General features: G+C 30.0%; 2 protein-coding genes and 1 long non-coding RNA gene across 5 annotated transcripts; all 3 read right to left on the bottom strand.

The window, feature by feature from the left end:
• Positions 1–1305: 1305 nt before the first annotated feature.
• Positions 1306–6827, bottom strand: LOC149891036 (uncharacterized). Its single transcript, XR_016450582.1, has 2 exons — positions 6647–6827; positions 1306–1650 (listed from the first exon to the last, which is right to left on the bottom strand). It is a non-coding gene; the product is annotated as an uncharacterized LOC149891036 (long non-coding RNA).
• A 951-nt stretch (positions 6828–7778) lies between these two features.
• LOC145202458 (uncharacterized) lies at positions 7779–9117 on the bottom strand. The gene is made up of 4 exons (XM_090081250.1): positions 9054–9117; positions 8841–8911; positions 8264–8475; positions 7779–8004 (listed from the first exon to the last, which is right to left on the bottom strand). The coding sequence occupies exons 2-4, from the start codon at positions 8902–8904 to the stop codon at positions 7867–7869; spliced, it is 414 nt and encodes a 137-aa protein (XP_089937376.1). The 5' UTR covers positions 8905–8911; positions 9054–9117; the 3' UTR covers positions 7779–7866.
• Positions 8932–13710, bottom strand: LOC145202456 (proteasomal ATPase-associated factor 1-like). Of its 3 annotated transcripts, none has more exons than XR_016450583.1 (12): positions 13579–13710; positions 12852–12892; positions 12347–12444; positions 11949–12038; positions 11633–11728; positions 11368–11518; positions 11203–11247; positions 10520–10660; positions 10340–10431; positions 10086–10193; positions 9922–10007; positions 8932–9387 (listed from the first exon to the last, which is right to left on the bottom strand). XR_016450583.1 is itself a non-coding variant. In XM_090081247.1 (12 exons), the coding sequence occupies exons 1-12, from the start codon at positions 13632–13634 to the stop codon at positions 9215–9217; spliced, it is 1185 nt and encodes a 394-aa protein (XP_089937373.1). In that variant the 5' UTR covers positions 13635–13710; the 3' UTR covers positions 8932–9214. The 3 variants fall into 3 exon arrangements, 2 of the variants coding, with proteins under 2 accessions (XP_089937373.1, XP_089937374.1); XM_090081247.1 differs by having other exon boundaries at positions 10086–10201; XM_090081248.1 differs by lacking the exons at positions 8932–9387; positions 9922–10007 and having other exon boundaries at positions 10095–10261.
• Between the last annotated feature and the right edge of the window lie 183 nt (positions 13711–13893).

Consider the following 13893-nt stretch of genomic DNA (forward strand, 5'->3'; position numbering starts at 1 on the left):
ACTGGTACAATGTGCTATGTAAAACTGGTTCAGGCACTTGTTCAACATTAAGCTTATCAGCAGGTCGGTTTTATACAAAAAAAAAATGAAGTCAACACTTAACACTATTGACTTAACACTTAACACTATTGACTTAACACTTAACACAATTGACTTAACACTTAGGCTATTTGAATAAGTTTCCTCCGTCCGTAAACCTCAATTTATCAATTTGGATAGTTACATTTTTAAATCAAAATATCGACTTAACGAGTTTACTCATCGAGTGCGCTGATGATACGCATTAAAAACTTGTTTCAACTCGATTTTGCTCAACACTTTAAACTATGTTCTTAATCTTTCTGGTCATCATTTTTTAATGTTTAAAAACTCTATTTTGTGTACATTTTAGCAAATTTTTGAATAGAAAATCTAGAGGAACTTTTAATTGTTCTTTGACCGTCGCGTGATTTGTAAGCTTTAAATTTAACATCAACAACTCAGCGTTTGACGTATAGAAAATAAGTTTACACCTTTGATCATTATTGAAATTTTGCACCCAATGGCTTTTTTTTAATTTCATTTAAAATTTGTTTAATCGTTTTATAATAAAATAAAAACGTTTTTTAAGATTTTTTTTTTTTTCTTTTTAAAATCATACAGTGAACTTGTGGACAGCTGAAATCTTTTGTAACATGTCACACTGTGAAATGAAGTTCTGAACAACTTGCAGAACTTGTAAACAAATTTCTAAATTCCAAAGATATGATAAGATATTTAAGAAAATTCAGAAATTAATGACAACAATTTTTAATTGTTTTTAGAATTATTTTAAAGATAATATCTTTCCAACTATTTCTAATGTTTTATGTAACTACAAGCAGGTTTTTATGTAACTATGAGCAGGTTTTTATGTAACTATGAGCAAGATTTAAATTGAAAGTTGTTATACAGCAAGTGTCAAAGGTGTTTCTTAGAGAAAAACTATCAAATAAAATTAACACAAGTCAATACATAATATAATATTGTAGATTGATTAATAAAGTTAATCAATCTACAATATTATATTATATATTGACTTTATTGACTGATACAAATTTTGATTCTCCTTATGTTTTAACGGAAGAAAATTTCGGTAGAAATCAATTTGAATAGAAATTAATTTGAATGTTTGTTTTTATAGAGTTTCATAGGTTCTAAATCGAGGAACGAAAAAAGGTTTAAAACCTGGATGAACCTGCTAAATGAATGAAATTATGAAAAGTTAAGAGGCTAATAAATAACTAACTTTTGCCCTCTAAATTACCCGCCATTCTTGAAATGATGTAGGAGTTCTATTATTTTTCTTTCAATACAATATAGTTTACAATTGTGACTGATGGTTGCCAATCAATTAGACAAAAAATCAACCCTAGGTTGAAAATAATATTGGATCAGAACTGATTTGTTTTGTTGTTGGTAAAGTTAACTACGTTCATGGGATTTTTTTCACCAGCTTTATATCGGAATTATATCTATTTCAAACGTCACAGTATGCCTTTGTAAATTGTACTCACAGGACCAGTCATCAACGGAAGCTCTGGCGATGGAGTTACTCTCCAAGTTTGGATGTCTTTAGTGAAACTTGGTCCAAATATGGGTGGACAATATTATCAAAGTGTTTTGCTGTTTCTGTAATATAAGATACAAGAAAGTATGAATTATTTAAAATTATTTAAATATTGTTTTACAAATGTTAAAATGAAACACTTTTATTTTAAACTTTTTACAAAATATTTCAAAAACATTACTTTTAACCAGGGCTGTGGAGTCGGAGTCGGAGTCGTGGAGTCGGAGTCGGAGCTCATTTTGGCTGGAGTCGGAGTTGGAGTCGAAGTCGGAAAAATTGTACCGACTCCGACTCCGGTTTAAAAAAAATCTTTCAAAGTTTCATAATTTTCATAAGGATTTTATAGTTGTTACAAAACTACAAGTCCCAGAATGCTCTGAAAGCTGTAGGATATCCAGACACAATGGGAATTGTAGTTTGCAACAACTGGAGGACAAGGAGTTTGACATATTATTTTTAGGCCTTTAAAACAGTGATAAGCAATAGGGTATTTTGCTGCTTTTCACTGAGAATCATATATCACCTCCCTTGCGCTCTCCTCTAGCTTCTGTTAAACTATATAACTTCGTGATCCCCTAACTCTCGACTTAAATTGTCTGGCACTGTGCTACATATTCTTAGTAGAAAGCTAGGCGTGCCACCACCAAGCACCAAAGAGTTGCTCCACAAACAGAAAGACTGTAAGTATTCAATTAGCTTTGCTTCTCTGGAGAGAGAGAATATTAGAAAATTAGTGATTGAAGAAGTTGTTAAACAAAAAGAAGAACTTAATGAATGTCTCAAGGGACGCTTTGTGTTTCTTAACAGAGTGAACTATTTTGCAATCAATGTTTAATTCTTTTTTTAAAAAAATGAAGCAGTTACCAAGACATTGGCAGTAAAAGACGCCAAAACTAATCACACCAGCGAATTTCTCCAGGTCTCAGTAGAAAAGATTCTTAAAGAATATGAACTTAAAGAAGAACAAAATCTTTCATGTTTGAAATATTGTCCAACTGACAATATTTCAAACATGATTTTGACAAATTCATAATGTTATTAGCGACTGCATAAGAGTTTATTGCATAACCAGAGTTCAGAAAAGTTGTTTGTTCAGAAATTGTTTTCTTATAAATATTGTTTAAAGCACTAAGTGGTTGGATTATTTGTATCATAGTGATGAAATAGCCGATGTTAACATTTTACTACAGTTATTTGTTGTTACGAACAAATAACTGTAGTAAAACAAACAACTATTTGTTGTTAGAAATTGGTTACTTATACAGGAGTCGGAGTCGGAGTCGGGAGTCGGAGTCGGAGTCGGTCCGACTCCGACTCCATGATAAAATCATGGAGTCGGAGTCGGAGTCGGAACAGCAGCTTACCGACTCCACAGCCCTGCTTTTAACTAACTTATTATGTTAATATCTTTTCACTAAATAACTGATCTTTAGAAGCATTGGACCAAGTGCACGTATGAGAGAAACTATGTATTTGAATTGTGAATAGAAAACTATTTAAGTATAAATCTGCTGAGATAGCAAAAAGCATATGTGGATGGCGAAGATTTTCTTTCAGTACATTTTCACATTTTCATAATTCTCTTGTAGCTGCAGTGCAATTGTTCAAATAAAAAGATTCTTTATTCCAGAACCTTGCAAGTATTGCCGTAATTATGTTTCTTGGTTGCAAATATTTTGAAAAACATATCTTTATAAATTACCTGCTCCTATCCAAGTCCACCTTTATCAAGACATTGTTTGTATCATAAATATCTTGACAAAATCATACAAATATATTGGTAATAACGATATTTTTACATTTGACGAAATGCACCAGCTCATTAATATTCATACAAATCCCTATTGGGCGAAAAAATTTATCATCGACTTTGTTATTTAATATTTTACAAGATCATTTTTTACATAATATTGTGTTAAGGTCAAATTTAATAAACAAGAACCTATAGTAGATTTTGTATAATAGCTGAGCTTATTTATTTGGTTTTGTGTTGGGGTTAGGAACGGTTTAACCTTATTTTCAACATAAACTGATGGCATAGTGAAGAATGGAGTGGTTTTGGGAAACATGCATAATCTTTCCAGAAACCATTGATCCACAGAAGATATACACCTACAGTCGCGGATCTAAGGGGTGGCCATTGTAGCAATTGCCATATAGTTTAAATTTAACGGCAGCACCTCAGTTTTGGGTTTTTTCGCTTAAGGAATATCCCTAAAAATTTAAATTTGTCTGCCGTAATTTACGAATTTTGGCTATAAAGATTCCTGCCATGGTCACAACGGTTCTTATTATAAGTTACCGACGTTTTATTCAATTAATAAATGCTGTGAAAAAATATTAAAATATCGATCTTTTATCGAAATTTAAACCGTGAAAAAAAATTTTGGCCACACAGTTAAAAATTCCTGGATCCGCGCCTGATCTATGACAAGAAATCTTTTTTCTTATCACACAGTTTATCTCTATAAAAATTAAATAAGGCAGACCTTTTTAACAATAAACTAGCATTGATATACTACGTTGTGTTGTAGTGGAGAGTGTCTAGTAATTGAAAGTCAACAAATATTACTTTAACTAGCACCACATCAACTTTTGACCTGTTGTTACTGTTATTCTTTTATCTTAAAAAAAAAAACCAAAATAATTTGTGAGATTTGACCCAGTGAGGAAAAAAGTTGGTTTTACTTTAAAAATCGAACAGGACCAGTTTCTTTAACTAAGCGGCTTTTTAACCCAAGATGGACCATTACACTTTACCTGGCGTAGAGTTCACATTAAAAAGTACTTTTTACTTTACTTTCTCGTTTGATTTTATCAACAACTATGTTTAACAAGTAGAGTGAAAACATTTTCGTATTTTTTACTAAGGTAAGAAACAGTTTGAAAAGATAATTTTTTAGAATTTACCAGCATCAGAATTTAATTTATTATCCCTACTGCCTGAGAGGGTTTTAGATTTCTCAGAGGACAATAAAATTTAAAAGTTTTATTTTTCTCTGTGAGTAGGACAAGGAAATGTAAAGATTTAATTTTCTAAAAGTTCCACCTGAACTCTGATGAACGTCATAAGCTTTGAGCAACATGAATCCATTTGTGATGCACCTGGGGAAAAAAACGACTTTAGTGATATATTCTTTTAACACTGAAAAGGATTTATTCTTTCACTTGACTTATTTGAAGATTTTTAGATAATTCTGTTTTGACTAAGCCCTACTATTATGTAAAACTCCATAACAACGTCCTAGTAACATGTATTAGACGTATTTTGCATGAGATTCATCACTTACCTTGTAAGTGATAACAGCATAAAGTCATCAAGAAAATATTGCTCTTGTTTTTCCAGGCCTCAACGAGATTGCAAGAAGTTACAAATCTTATATAATTAGAGGATTTCTAAATTCTATTAATTTGTGATTAAGATATGAAATAGAATATAATGCTGGAAGTTCAATGACTAGTAGTGTTGCTTCTAAAGCTTCAGATATATCAAAGGTGTCGGTTTTTGTAAGTCCAATTTCCACTTTAACTCTAGCAAGTAAGCTGAAACCTTCTAATTTGAACAATTTTATTGTTAGAACATCTACCTTTCAGAAAGATTCTTTAGATGAGCAGATTGCTTAATTTTCATCAACTCAAACCTGTTATTCAGCTCAGTTGAGGGTCCAGAGTTTCAAAAGTATTGTTCACTCCTGCGGCTTGGATATGTCGCTCTACATCTCAAGAAGAAAAGTTGCTGGATGATGTGTATAATGATCTCTCTATTGAGATTTGCCAGGAACTTAAAAACAAAAATGACATTAGTTATCGGCCAAGATGAGTGGTCAAGCGTTCAGATTGATCCAAACTAGACACAGGACTTTAGTTTTTTAATTTTTTACGATTAATAACTATTTAAAAAAGTATTGAAGTAAAGATTTAATTAAGTTATTTCAAATAAATCTAGTTTTCTGAAGTTTATTAAAATAGAACTCTTTATGCGTTTAAAACATCCTGGTTTTCAGTGTAACTTGTTTACATTCATACATAAAGTTGTTAATTAAAATTTATTTTAATCATATTAAATAGGTTTTAATCAAAAGCAGCTCTGCGCAATGTCTTGAAACAAAATGATATAACTTTTGAGAGGAATCGCAAATTTTTTTCTGTAAATTTGTATGTCTAAATATAAAAGTTATTTTAAATTAGAGTTATTTTAAGCAACTTATTCAGAAATTTTTATTTAAATTGTTATTAATCGTCAAAATTCCAAACTAAAGTCCGGTGCCTAATTCAAACATTGCCTACTCAATTCATGATGGAAAAAAGAACTTTTTGCACAACATTGTAGATTCTGAAACAGAGAAGAAAATTGCAGATTATTGCTTCACAGCCCTCAACGATATAAAAACACAGCATGGAAGGAAGCTGGAGAGAATTACATAAACACTTTTCGATAAAAAATGAATGGATTTAAAAACTGTAGACTTGATTTAATCCCAAAGAATCCTTTTTTTAAATAATATTATTGTTGCAAAAAAAGACTTTTTATGGTTTAAAGGGAGAAAACTTTGATTTCTGTAGCTAAAACTCTAAAAAGCCCACAAAAAAATACTATTCGATGAGTTTTTTTTGAGTGGAATTTTTAATGCCAGCCCTGGTTTAAATTACAAACTCTTTTTTCTTTCTTTTTTTTGTACAATAGTCTTTTGTAAAATTTAAAGCTTGAGTACAGTTTATAAGCTGAAGTTTAAGTTTATTAGTTGAAACTTTAAAAAATTTTTTTTTTTTAAAACCTTTTAACAGGATTCACAAGATCATACTTTTTTCAAATCATTGATCATAAATGTCAACATATCCTTAAAAAGTTTGTCATTCTGCGTCAACATTATACTTTATTGTAGGTACTTTTTTCAACCATTACTTTAATATTTCATATTCTCCTTATCATTTCTGGTTGATTGAGCAAAGACAAAAAGGTACATGATTAACTTTCTTAAAAGATTTTTTAATCATGTTTAGAAGTATATATGAGCAGTAATATTTATCTTGTGATTTATGAAGAACAACGTGACTCACCTTAAGGCTGAAATTTCTTGGGCTGATTTCCTCTTTTAGTGAATTTATCTGCGCCAATGTTGCGTTTAAATGCAGAGAATCTTTAACTATTGTTAACTTAATCGTGGATTATGACTTTAAACAAACCAAGTTAGAAGTACTCCTAGACTATTATTGTAAATAAAATAATTGGTTCACTAAAATTTTAGGAAAAAATGTGTTAGTAATAAAAACGAGAGTATATATAAAAAACAACCTCAGTTTTGTAACTAAGAAAATCAAGATGCCAGTTTATTTTTACGAAGTGTAAAACTAGGTTAATATCAATCTCAACTACATTTCAACATATAGTGCAATACGTAAATTAGTCATTAAGCAAGTGCATGAAATAAAAGTTCCTTTCAAAGTTCAAAAAACCTTAAAAATAGCGTGACTGAAATCTACATCTTGTAAAACCCATCGAATTCTTATGAGCATGGCCGCCGAGAGAAAGGGGTGGATGGGGAAGATTCCCGGGGCCCCGTGTGTGTACAAATGATTTTTTAAAATAATTTTTAAAAGATTAAAATAGTTTTGACTTTTAAAAGATTTAATTAACTTTCATTTTAAATTTTCACTGACCAGAGCAAGCTTCTATAGGTCCTGGGTTTATAATTGATCACAATGAGGGCCCCTTAAGAAAACTTTACCAGGGACCGAAATTCCTCTCAGTGGCTATGCCTTTAGTCATCAAAATCAATAACAATTTAGAGTCCAATTATGAGAAATCATTTGGCAAGACATTGGAAACGGTGTCATAATTGACTGCTAATTTAAGTGTTAAAATTATAAAACTCTGTAGCTGTAAAATCTCTCGTTAATTTACAGGAAAAGAGTCTAAGAACTATTGCAGAGAACAATTGCAGAGTGAGCTTCTACACACCTCTTATAAACAGCTCTAATTGTAACCTAAACATTCTGAGAGTAAAAATTACAACAAATTAAAACAATTCTGAGAGTAAAAATTAAAACTTTTATCATTGGCACCATCAATGCTTTCGTCCATGACATTTATCAGAATACATTCGGCTTCTAAGCTGTTTTGAGCACTTTTCGAATAACCTTTAGTACACCTCGAAAGGTAAATTTGAAAACTTTCAAGAGAAAATGTCAATTTTTTTTAAATCAATTTTTGTTATTTTATTTTTCTGTGAAAAAAAAAAAAGATTTACAAAGGATATAAAAAACAATGTAATTGTCAATCATTGCACAAAAATACGGTGTAAAAGTAAAACTGAGATTAGCGTGTAGAAACCACACTTGTAGCTTATTTCAGCAGATACTTTTTGAGACACTCCTGGCATATTACCATTGCACAAATTGGCTTCGCAGCAGGATACCTGAAAGTTATACACACAAGTATTAGGTAGCTCTAACTCTTTCAGTAGATGAATTTTAGGTCAATGCAGAAAATAAATACTAAAGTATATATATCTTAGACCATGGAAAAAAGCTCGAGTCAATTAGCTTTTAGTAATAATGTAGTCTAAAGCAATGATTTTGTTCTGTGAAATCTAACATGAAAAAAAAAAAGACAATCAAACATGAAATAACAAGAAAATTTATTACTGATCCCAGCGATGCTCACTCAAAACTTACTTGACAGTTGAGAAATCTTTCAACATGGCACAGCAAAGGACAGGTTATGTCTGCGCAATCCACTATTCTTTTGCTTATTCTTTGACCGTTTTCTTCGATGAAGTATGAAGTCTGCATGCAACTTGTTTGTTCCTTCCTACATTTTTTCACAGTTATATTGTGACATTCTGCTTGACTTTCAGACGAACAAAAATAGCAGTCCAAACTATTAACTAGAAAAAAACTATTTACTAGAAAAAACTATTAAAGAAATCGCATCAAAGCTTTGAAAACATTTCTAGAAGGAAATTTATAATCGTATGTCGCTTATGAAACAAGTATAAAAATATGAGCAGCAATTGAAAAAAAAGACTTCTCACAACCAATAATTATCTTTACAAATTTAAACAGTTTTAAATTTGAGTCGCATTTAATTTTCATTAAATAAGAAAAAATGGGAAAAACCGAAAAGACTAAAATTATCTTTTTCTTAATCCTTAAACTTGATCGTTAAAAACTTGATTGGAACCACCTTAAATAGATTTAGAGCAAGCCTAAAATTTTACCAAAGAACTTATAAACATGTATAAGGGCTCACCAAGCGGTAAAACAAGCAGATAACATAGCAGATACAGGCTGCACCAGAAAAAACAAAAGTTCATCTTTAAACTAACATAAGAAAACAAATATTTTGTAGTTGTTAGAGAACATTAAATTTTAAAATCTTTTGACAATTCATTTTGTAAAAAAGCTCTTCGCACATAAAATCTTTTGGCTATTAAAACACGAAAACCAACATTAAACCATTTACTTTTATTTCGAAAGGTTATAAATAATTGATGTCGGAACTCATTCTCCTCTGAAATAATTGATCTTGGTACTCATTCTTCTCCGAAAAAAACTTTCTGATTGTACCTTTTGATAATGACAGATGTCCGTGTCGCAAATACCTTTTATTCAAACGCAATTTAACTAAATACTATGCTCTATGTTAAGTTTGTATTTACGTATTATTTTGTCACGACAAGCAGAATACACATATTTGCCGTACGAACAAACGTCATAAATGGAATCGCAATTGGGACCAGACATTTCTATTGTCATACGACTATCATTTTGTTGTATACAACTGCAGGACCCATCTCCTAGAAACAGAAGTTATAATGAATTATCAATAAAAACTTTAAGAAAAATACAAGATTATTGAACAGTTTTTAAAGAGATTTTAAAACGCTTAACATTTTTTAAGAAATGAAACTTTTGGTGCGTTATTGTTGTTAAGAACAAGAAATAATCGAACTTAAAGATTTTTAAAGGTTGGATGTCTTCTTTAAACAAAAACAGCGTAAACGGTGGAGTTAGATTACAGAATCCTTCGAGAGCATTATCATACTATAGATCATTGAACACTTTGAGAGCATTTTTTGTGTTAGCTTAGGAAAGACGATTAGCTTAGGAAAGACGATTAACTTAGGAAAGACGTTGCTCGGTAAAATTACTTTATTATTTAAGAGAGATTAAGATTTAAGATACTTAAAGAGAGAACTTATTTTATCACATAACATGACACTAACATAATAACATTGACATAACGATATTAACGACAAATTTTTTTTTTTCATTATTTTAGTCATTTACAGCGCACAAAAAGAAAAAAAACTTCCACACAAAAAATGAACCTCTTCCTATAATGACACTGCCATCAGACAACTTTTCTACGCAGTTCACAACTGACTTTCCGTATTTCAAATCGAAAAGTGGAGAGCTAAATAAAAATTGACCAAGATAAAATGAAAAAAAATTAGACGTAAAAATCATAATTAAAAAAAAAAAAAAATCTTACTTTGTATGCCTTACATCAAACACATTTATTCTTCCATCTTGAAGCCCAGCCACAAGCTGGTTGTCACCCACAAAACAACAATCATTTACAGGAGAATTGCAGTTATAACTGTAAACCTCAGAAGGTAAAATGTTTTAGAGATAATAAATTTCAATGAAAAACACTAGTTTTAAGTGCTAAAAAAAAAATAATTGAAATAGATAAGTTAGCGCTTCATTTCAGCTCAAGACGTTTTTTAATCATAAACAAATTACATTTGTTTTAGAGAAAACATCTACGGCTTGTATGTAGCCACTTTCTTGCCCAACTACAAGCAATTTTCCATCTGTACCATATTCAAACTCATCTAAATCATAAACAAAATGTCAAACTTTTTTGTGTGTGTGTTAATTTAACAGTAAATACTTTAAAAAATTGTAATTTTAATTTGTTACTTTTTCCTGCATCATTTTGAAAACTACTTTCATAAGAAACAAGCGAACAACAGTTAAGAACTGTATCACTTTTAACAAGAGTTGCTAGACATGTTGCACTCCCGCAATCCCACAGAAGAGCTTGACCATCACGACTGCATGCTACAATCAAGTGTTAATTATAATTCGTTAATCATTAAAGCAAAAGTTTAAAGTGAAAATTTAAAGTTTACTTTCAATATAAATCTGTATACAGGGTGCGAGGAATATACTGACAAAAAACACAAAACTACTTTCACCACCAACATTGTAAAACTACCTTCACCACCAAAACATTTGCAATCATCATACCACGACTGGATTTTCCAACAAGATCAGCACAATAATCCAGAATGATTTTCATCTTCCCTGATCTAAATCCCTTGGATTACTTTATTATCAACACAAAATAACAATCCTATGTGTGATGCAATATGAGTTTTGCGTTTTGTTTACATAGGTGGTTAACGCTGGTGGGGAGGGGGTGAAATAGATTTGAATGATTATTTTCATGCAAACTTTTAACAAAAGTGAAGCTTTTGTCAACAGTCTTGTCTGAAAGTTTTGAGTATTTGTGAAATAAACTTGGTTCAAATTGTATTTTTCTCCCACCCTATATGTCAAAACTTATAATGGGCATTAAGACACAATCAACAGGTACTTACATATAAAGTTCCTTCCTCTTTCAATAATAGCAGTATCAGTAATTGCTAAAAAAAAAAAAAAACGACCAGAAAGAAAAAAAAAAGAACTTGAACAACAAACAGAGATAATCTGGAATTTTTATTAGAAATTTTGTGACTGTTATGCTTTCAATTAAATAAGAAAACCTCCTCTATGTTTAGTCAAAGTAACAGGGCAAGATCCATCTTCTGTTGACCAAATCTTTAAACGCATATCATCACCTCCTGATAAAATAACAACCCCAGATGGGAAGAACCGACAATGTGAGGTGTCACTGTAATGACCATTCAAGGACCGCTAGAGATAGTAGAGATAGTAGAGAAAGTATAGATAAAAAAGATTTTAGGATTTAACTAAAAGTTTAGAATTTATAATTTTTAATAAAATAGTTTATAAACTTTAATTAAGCACTCGAATAAGTCCATCCTCAGTTTGCCACACTTGCAAACCCTCATAGCTACATGAAACTGCAAGACTGCCACTTGGTGATATGTTCATACAGTTTATCTAAAGAGAAGATACAGTTTAAAAAAATACCTATTAAAAGTCAAAAAGCCCAATTAATTTTATTCTTGATTGAAGTACTTAAAATACTTAATTAAAAAACAAAATAATTTTAAATCAGAATAAAAATGTAAATATAGCTCAAAGATCTTAATGATGAGTTAGTAAAGTACAAGTATTAAAAGAATATTTTTCTTGCTAAAAAATTTACATAAAAACCTACAGATTTTTTGTGAATATTCTGAAACTCATTTTTCGGTGAAAAGAAATAAGTTGTCACATTGAAATCTAAACTTTTTATCATCATCACCCCCTGGAAAAGATAACTTACATTTATAAATATTTTAACAAGCAAGATATTATAATATTCTTGTTTCTTATGCTCTTGTGTGTGTGTGTGTGTGTGTGTGTGTGTGTGTGTGTGTGTGTGTGTGTGTGTGTGTGTGTGTGTGCGTGCGCGCGCGCGTATATATATTTATATATATATATTACTATTTTTTATGAGTTATGTTATTTTTTCGTTTTTTCACAGATAATAGTAATTTGTTGTTTAAGATAAATTTTTGCAAAGGTATTAAAGAGAGATGCCAGAAATACTAATACTATAGGTTTTTTACAGACCTGTCTAACTAATTGTGCTTCAAAACCACTGGACGCTAATAATTCCACTTCCCCATCTTTTATGCAAGAGTTTATTACACCCTGAACAGCTGGGATGCCTGGGAGAAAAAAAAACTCATAAGGCAAAAGAAGTTACAAAACTTTTCATCAAGTTTGATATTTATTTACCTTTTTTGAACATCTCCTTCAAACTCTACGTTTTGGGGAGATGCTTTACTCATTAATGAGGTCAGTTTGTTTTTTAAATTCTTGTATAGCATAAATGAAGCATATCAAACTCTTGCTTGATATACTTCTTCTGTGCTTTTACAATTTCAGCAAATAACAATTATGTTTGAAGCTGCAAATATAAGAACCAAACATTTATATCTCTATAAAAAAATTTTAATTTATCACGGTGGCAAATTTCTTTCCTTTGTCCTTAAAACTTAATTAAGGCTTCATTCATAAAAACCCTAAATTAAGCATTATTATCATTTCCTGAATGACACATAAAATAAAATACCTTCCTTTGAACAGGATACCCAAAAACCTGAGCTTGGTTCTCTAGAGTATAAGGTACACCATGTTTAAAAAAATGCAGAAATTTAAGGTAATACAAATATTAACAAGGAAAGCAATTTTATTTGACATAAAAATCTAGAACATTCCTCACATTAATAACACTTTTGTGTCTTAAAAATAGAAAGTAAAAATAAAAATTTTAAATAAGGTGAACATCTTTTTGAACAGCATATTAAACATAGCTTAATTAGCATCTAGACTTTTGCAACAGAAAATAATTTATATTCTTTTGATATAAAGCTAATATTGGCAAGTAGAGATCATAAAAATTAGCAAGTAGACACTACAAAGATAAGCAAGCAGCTTCAGAGTCCAAATGAAAACACAAGATAACAAAAAATATAACAAAATTTGTTACAATAAAATTTCATAGTTTTCAAAAACTTTAATCAATACTAATTGGATATCCAGATAGGACAAGAAAACTGGCTCAGAGCTGCTAACTACCAATTTATAACACAAAAGTACATTTATATTGAAAACAACATATCTTATCAAACAAAACGAATTCATCCAACCTTTTTGAGTATTATAGAGATGAATATTTTTAACTTATAAAAAAATTAAAACATCTTTTTTTCAATTCAAATTATTTAATGTTTAACTAGGTCTGAAAACATATTTACAATTAAATTGAGAAAAGGAAATTGTTTTAAAAATAAAAATACTTAATAACAGAATGCCAATCATTTTGAATGAACAATTGAGGCAACTCAATCTTCATTACTTTACTATCCTGAAAGTAACAGATAAACAATTCATAATCTATAAAAACTATTGTAAATATTTTCAAAACATTTCGTTAAGGTATTTAAATTCAAATATCAATTATTTAAAATAAAATCATATAAAATGCGAGAGCTAAGAAAATACAAAATAGATTAATTAATAACATAAAAATAATAATTGTAACAGCATTATTTATATTATCTCTTATTTGTATCTGACTATTAATGAAATTAATAATTTACAAACAATAAGGT

Source organism: Hydra viridissima, unplaced genomic scaffold (genome assembly GCF_058129835.1).
Source record: "Hydra viridissima isolate aposymbiotic clone 2 unplaced genomic scaffold, HvirCarnegie_v1 scaffold_3, whole genome shotgun sequence".
NCBI lineage: Eukaryota > Metazoa > Cnidaria > Hydrozoa > Anthoathecata > Hydridae > Hydra > Hydra viridissima.